The 7,704-nt window shown below is 42.9% G+C and overlaps 1 protein-coding gene across 1 annotated transcript; it reads right to left on the reverse strand.

Moving 5' to 3' along the window:
• Positions 1-628: 628 nt before the first annotated feature.
• Positions 629-4,643, reverse strand: LOC123403598 (D-amino-acid transaminase, chloroplastic-like). The gene is made up of 5 exons (XM_045097520.1): positions 4,378-4,643; positions 3,463-3,518; positions 2,390-2,568; positions 1,122-1,795; positions 629-990 (listed from the first exon to the last, which is right to left on the reverse strand). Exons 1-5 carry the CDS (start codon positions 4,550-4,552, stop codon positions 896-898), a joined length of 1,179 nt encoding a protein of 392 aa, XP_044953455.1. The 5' UTR covers positions 4,553-4,643; the 3' UTR covers positions 629-895.
• Between the last annotated feature and the right edge of the window lie 3,061 nt (positions 4,644-7,704).

Below are 7,704 nucleotides of genomic sequence, written 5' to 3' on the forward strand. Positions count from 1 at the left end.
ACCAAATATTTACGAAAATTAATCACGAAAATGAAAAAAATAACCACCAAAAAATAACCACGAAAACTTTTGTTCGGGTGCGGGGGTGAGCGCGGTGAGAATTGCTTGGTTATTTCTTTTTTTCCTTGCTTTAATGGACGAATAACGAGTCGGTTCCTCCAAATCGGCGGAATCACTTGGTGAAGCATCTGAAGGGAATATTCCCTGCATGCGGATGACCCAATTCCGATTCCTAACCCAACTAAACACGAGAACGGCTGCTAGGGATGGAACCAACCCGTCCGATTCCACCTCATCCTGAAACCAAACACACCCTAATGGTACAGGAAGCAGACTCGTCAAAAAGGTTAGCATGTGGGCCATGCACGTAAAATAAGGCTGGCAGATAGTGTTGACCATTGGGCTTTTGAAAATCATCACCGTCGCTATCGAGGACCCACTAGAGACGTCACATCAGATAGGATCGAACGGCACACCAGCCGGCTGATTTCCCCCCCGAAATCATCCGGATGACTCATAATAGTGACCTAAAGATTTCTAACTCAATTAGCCCAAACCTCTACCGGCACAGACTGATAAATCCAGATATAAATCTGGTCAAAATCAGAGCAACACATAGCTTTCCTCATACTCCGCAAACCTCGTTTAGAAAAGGAAACATTTCAGTAAAAGACCCGTTTCCTACACTTCAATGAGAGGCATATGTGCTGCAAACTAGAGTACAAGAATGTTTGGGTTTAACATGCCTAAAAAGGCATAAGATTGACACACAAGAGTGGCTCCAAATGATTTCTGCAAAGACCAAAAGGAACAGGGTGTTACAGTATATATTGGAGTTAACAGTATTGATGTATTTGTTCACGTGTATTCTACAAGGACTATAATGCAGGGGGTTTCAGTAAGGGACAGGGATGCGAACTGAAGGTGGACCAGATCTCATGTCCTCAAGAATAAGGTTGAAAAGTGTTTGAGCAATTGGGCCTTCTTTACCTGTGAAGGAACATGGAAAGCAATAGGCATTTAGTAGATGTTGGAGTTTGCAGTAAACCATAAAATGTTTTAAAGAAAGCTGAGATAATTAAAACTAGATAACTGAAATTTAAGAAAGGAGTTCTTCTTACCGGAGCCAATCATCTGATCATCCCACTGAACAACAGGTTTGACAAGAATTCCACTCCCAATGAGCATCATTTCGTCGGCCTCCTTCCCTTCCTGGACACTCACATTCCTTGAAGATATCCCACTGAGTCTTCCATCCTCCACTAGCTGCTCAGCAAGGGCCAGAACCCGTTTGGCCGTGCACCCACTCAGGATCTTGTCGAAGCGGGGCATGAGAAGCTCCCTGTTCGGTGTCACAAACCCAACATTCATGTTTGAACCCTCAGCGACAAAACCCTCGTCATCCAACCAGATGCCGGTAAACCCACCATTTTCCTCACCTTCCACCTTGGTGAGTGCATTCGGCAGGTAGTTTACATTCTTCATGACTGCAAACTGTGGAGACTTTACCGGTATGGATGATGTGATCACTTTGCAGCCCGATGGTTCTGGCAAAGATGGACTTTCAATGACAACAGCGTAGAGGGCTGGGTTTCTACAGCCAGATGAAGATAACTGGAAGTCTCCAGGTCCAACAGACAACCAGTACCTGAGTGATCCTTGAGAGCATTTTGATGCACACACAGTTTGAATAAGTACACTACGAATTTTTGAGCGGTCAAAAGGCAATGGGATTTTGGCCATCTGTGCAGAATTCAGGAATCGGTCGATATGCTGTTCTAACTCATAAAGGTGACTGCCAGTAATATGCAAAGAAAAGAAACAAGTTAAGTAATTGACACTGATGAAGTTTGTACCATTACTTAAAGGAAGTTGAGCAAACAGAATAATCCCTTATTCACTTGCCTAATTCACACATAGGTGCACGCATGCACGCGCCGAACGCATGTGCATCAACACAAAGAAGAACTTACAAACTTTAAAACACGATCTATCGATTATATACTGAAAGTAAATTACGGGTTAAGCACGAAGAAGATACACATCTCAGAAAATCATGCTAGTGGATAGAAGTAGATTTCTTACCCATCCACAATAGCAGCAGTGTCGAAAACACTGAATTTCAAAATGATGCTAGTTGATAGAAGCAGATATCTTACCCATCCATAAAATGATGCCACTTCATAGAAGCAGATTTCTAATCCATCCATCTTACAGAGGAATAGGATGCAGCCTTTATAGATTATGCCATGTTAGTTGTATACAAACTATTATAAACTTGTTACAGAGGATTGTATATCATGCCATATTTCTGTCTGACATTAACATGAACGCCACAATTTTTTATGAGATTAATGTCACACCTATTTGATAGAAGCAGATTTCTTACCCATCCATAATAGCAGCAGTGTCAAATACACCATGCCCTCTATGGACCATGTGATCATCAATCGGTATCACCATCGCCGAGGGATTTGTAGTAATTCCACCAAAAATACTAGAGTACATGGCCACGTAACTTTGACTTCTAGCACCAGATTCTTGGAATGCATCAAGCCTTTCTGCAACCTATAGGAAAAAAAGTTTATTCTTTTAAGTTTCTGTTGTCACACCACGTTTCAAGAGAACATCGTACTTTCATGAACACATCTTAAACAAATATTTTAAACGGATTACAGATGCAAATCATCCAAATTTCAAAGTGATGGGAATAAAAAAAATCTAACGCAGTTTAGATGCATAATTCATGTTAGTCGTTATTTTATACAATCTAATAACAAAAAGTTGAAACTAAAGAAATGCTCCAAGGTAGGGTCTCTACTTTCATGTTAAGTACAAGGGCATGCCTTTCAAGAAAAACTTCTGATTGGACATGAGTTTCTTTGACATCAGTGGCGGAGCCAGGAGAGAAATGGAGGGTGTGCACATCTCAGGAAAAAAAACTTAACCAGATTTTTTAGGCTAAATAAGTACATATTAACATGAAATTCTTTAAATTCTGGGTGGGCCACGGCCCACCCTGACTACACGCTGGCTCCGCCACTGTTTGACATGATAATATAATGTTAGGATTTCATAAAATAAAGTCAACTTGCTGAATCGAATCCAATAGCAAACCTCAAATGTACTTTTGCAAGACTGCACACTGTTATACTAATCCAGCAAGCTAAGTGAAGATGTAGCAGTGCTTTGAGACTGCCAAACATTCTGTGGTTGCAACAGACAATTCTAAGGAACTTCACTGCAGAATACAGTGTCCATCTAGCGCACACTAACAGTGTAATGTATAATGTAGACAATGTGTTCTTCAAAGCATTAACTACGATAAGTTCAAGTGTAATGAGAACAAGCAGGACAGTTTTTTCTTTAGAGGTGAATGCATCAAGCTTCCGTGGTTTACAAATGGACTCAAAAGATGCCAATTGAACTACAACAGACAACACAAGAGACAAAGAACTCCACCTCAGAGAAAGACAAGATAGGGACATCAATTGGATTGACAATGGTGCCGGCCAGTGCTGCAGAACAAAGTAGCTGTTTAGTTTAATGCTATGGCAAAAGTGACTGCTAAATGTGACACAGACCACATTTCATGTATGGGAGAGCAAAGAGCAGTTATTTCAAGCACATCAAAATCAAGATGTAGGAATACAAAATTGTCGCTAATTTTTAGAAATACAGTTAATTACGAATTCCCATATACGGAGTATTTGACTAAACGAACTGGCCTCACATTGCATCAGCCTATCGCGAAAGATCATCATGAAAAAGAGTCACCAAAACCAGATCAGTATGAACTCACGATATGACAACAATTCACATCAAGTCTGCGAAAACACTAGTATCTTCACAGACTTGAACTAATTAATCTGACCAAGAGAAACTTACATCACACATATATTGTCACTAAAATTACTCAAATTATTTTAGAAAGGTAAAGCCCAATTCACATCAATGATGCCTCTCCCCCACCACTTGAAAAAAATAGTTCCAATTCAGCAGCCTTTGTCAGCCTGAACAATATATGTTAACCCGTACATAGAAAACAGACTCAAAATCCATGGTGCTACAGGCAAACTTGGAACGGAACCATTGTATGTGAGTTATAACTGAGTAAAGGATTAGTGCTTCTAAGTTCGGGTCGAACAAAATGCATGACTGAACACTTCACTGGACCACGGGAAAGCAGGGCTAGAAGAATGTTTTAGGAGTCCTTCTGGTACCAACGGGGGGAAACCCTTTTTCGTCTTCTGGTACCAACGCAAGGTACGAGACGGCAGCCGCACGAAGCCGAATCACCACGAAGCTGGGCGCACCCCGACTGTGACGATGCAGGAAGAACGGAAGCACAGAAGACAGAAACTGCACGCTACAAACCTGCCCGACTGGAGCTCGCGGCGGCTTTAGACACCGCAGCCCTCCAGAAAGGAAGCCCTCCCGTCGCGACGGCTCCGCCCGATGACGGCGCGATGTTCTTCAAAGCGAGGCGGCGCCGATGCGAAGGGAGGACGCGGTGGCCGGCGGCAGCAGGCGGGGCGGAGAGGTGGGCCATCGGAGGAGAACTGGGCAGCGGTGGAAGTGGAACCGTAGGGTATCAGCGACTCGGCACTTCGGCAGAGTCCTTTCATTCTGTTTCCTGCACAGGTTGGGGGCCGTTGGAAACTGGGACATGGGCGGTCGCACCTCATATCATTATTTAGAAAAGAAAAAAAATATGATAATACGTGTCTCATATACTCTCTGTACCTAAATACTTAGACAATCTAGCAGACCCGTATGCCAACCCATAAAAGTTGTTTACAGTTCGCTCAAAAACTTTTTTGCGAGCCGGCGTAGGTACGGATAGAGTCAGACCTTATAAAACGGATCCGTAAAAAATATATTTGCATAACATGGTTTTTTATGGATCGGCTATGCGGGGTTTGTTCGGATGCCGCCATGTCGACACGCAAATCAAAAACCGCGTAAATCAGAATTACTAATGTGTAATATAAGAAAAATGTCAATATTACATTACAATAATCATCCAAAGTACAATAATTATTTAAATCATTGTAACAAATTAAATAGTTCAATACAAAACTTGTCCCATATACAAATCACATATGAATGAGATGAAAATGAATGGAAAAAATGGAATGTGTTATTGCTCACCCCTTTGCCAATGGTGCTCAATGAGATCCTTCTGAAGTTTAGAGTGAATGTTTTATTTTCAATCTCCTTGTAGGTGTGAAAAAAACATTAGTTCGGTTAGGGTCTCTAGCTGGTTTGACATGGCTACCCATATTGTCGTAGAAGAACTCCAAGTTCATGCCTCTCTCATCTTCGATAATCATATTGTGAAGAATAACACAACATGTCATGATGTTTTTCAAGGATCGCTTGTCCCAAAACCAAGAAGGACCACGAACAATGACAAACCTAGATTGCAAAACCCCAAATGTTCTTTCAAGGCTGCCTCTTGTGCCCTTACGGATTCACACTCTTTTCTAGTTTGGGGGTTTTTGATGCTCTCGACAAATGTACATCAAGAAGGGTATATATCATCTGTAAGATAGTACCCCTTTGTATATTCATGCCCATTGATAATGTAGTTGCAAGCAGGAGCATCACCACTAGGAAGTCTAGCAAACAAATGAAATCATTGCAACACATTGATATCATTGAGTACCCGGCATACCAAAAAAGCAATTCCAAAACCATAAATCATGGGATTCTACGGTCCCTAGCACAATTATTGCATCATGAGACTTGCCACAATACATTCTCTGCCATGCCTTTGGGCAATTTTTTCAAGTCCAATGCATACAATCTATGCTTCCTAGCATGCCAGGCCAACCTCTTCTATCATTAAATGCCATCAAATTTTTTGTGTCGTCCTCGTTCGGTGCCCGGAGATATTCAGGACCGAAGACACAGATGATCACTTTGGCAAACTTACACACTCACCCAATTATACTATCCTCACCAATGCGAAGGTACTCATCGACATAGTCAGCCGAAATGCCGTATGCCATTACCCGCATAGCTGCCGACATTTTTTGATATGCACCAAGTCCCTTCAAGCCTGCGGCATTTCTTCTTTGACTAAAATATCGACAATTAGCCTCACAAGCTTGAACAATTTTCACAAAGAGGGATCGACGCAATACGGTACCTTCTCCAGAAGAGGTGCGACGGATATGTTGGATTGTCCGCGAAGTAGTCTTGCATCAACATCTCGTTCCCAAGATGGCGATTTCGAGGAATGCAAAGACGACCGACGGTCGATCCTCGTCGCCTCTTTTGATTCTCGTCTTCGTGCTCCTTCACAGCAAGGGCCAACACAAAAGTTTGCAGGTGAAAGGTGAGAAGCATCGTCTCAACATCCGAGTCGTTCGAATCGGATGAATTGTCGAGCAAAAACTTTCCACACGGTCTCAATTCCATCTTCGGTGGTGGCTCTCCGGCCGTGGTGGATTGGTGGATCCGGAGGAGACAGTGCAACGGCTCAGCGAAAGAGGGCATCAACGCCCCCGCTGCGCGATTCAACCCACAGATTTGGCCGGAATCACTGGGGGCGGATGGGCGGAACCAATGGTTGGGCGGCGGCTGAGGGGGTGGGGTAAGGGCGCGGGCTGAAATGTCCATCCCGCCAACCGCTTTCCTGGGATACGGGGCATCGTAGGGGCGAGGCGGAAACATGTGTTTTTGTAGGTGAGGGAGGGGATTTTGCCCCACGCCTCAAAATGTTTTACAGGTCAGACGCATTTGCGAGGTCTGATCGGGCAGCATTTTCCACACAGACCCGTATTTTGGAGGTTATTTTGCGGGTCACGACTTTACATGAGGTCTGCTAGAGATGCTCTTATAGTTGGAAACAACTAGTCTAGTTCTCAACAACTACAAGTATTTAGGTACATGCAAACCAATCTGTGATTGGATGGTTAGAGGGACAATGGTACTCCAGCCCACCAGGGTTCAAGTCCTGGTGCTTGCATTATTTCTATATTTATTTGAGGATTTCCGGGCGATACGCATTCAGTGGAAGGAGACGTTCCCATCAACGATGAGGCGCCTATGGTGATTACGTAAATCTCAAGATGATATGCCGACTCAGTCTTTCGCAGATGCTCATAGGGATAGTGTGCACGGGTGTGCGTTCATAGGGGTGAGTGTACGCGTCTGTTTATGAGCGCTTGCGTCTGTACTATGTTCAAAAAAAGGGTACATAGGGAGTATATCTATATCTATATTTAATTACTATTTTTGAGAACTATCATTCGTCTTATTTATTCCGCAAGGCCTGGGGTTCGACGAATCCTGTAGGGATCAAATGGATGCCTTCATATAGAAAGATAGTGTTGGGATTAAAGTTAATGATGGCATCGAGCATTATTTTCAGACCCATAAAGGATTGAGACACGGAGATTCCGTGACCCCCATCTTGTTCAACATAGTAATGGATATGTTGGCAGTCTTTATTGGTCGGGCTAGAGAGAAAGGCCAAGTAGGAAGACTGGCCCCAAACCTTACAGAGGGGGGAAGTGTCCATACTACAATACACAGATGACACAATCATTTTCAGGGAACACAATCTCGCAAAAGCTAGGAATATGAAGCTTATTCTATGTTTATTTGAGCAATTGTGTGGGTTAAAGATAATTTTTTTAAAAAAAATTCTGCTTTGGAAGAGCAAAGGAGGAACAAGAAGCTTACAGATAA

Source organism: Hordeum vulgare, chromosome 6H, assembly GCF_904849725.1.
Source record: "Hordeum vulgare subsp. vulgare chromosome 6H, MorexV3_pseudomolecules_assembly, whole genome shotgun sequence".
Taxonomy (NCBI): domain Eukaryota; kingdom Viridiplantae; phylum Streptophyta; class Magnoliopsida; order Poales; family Poaceae; genus Hordeum; species Hordeum vulgare.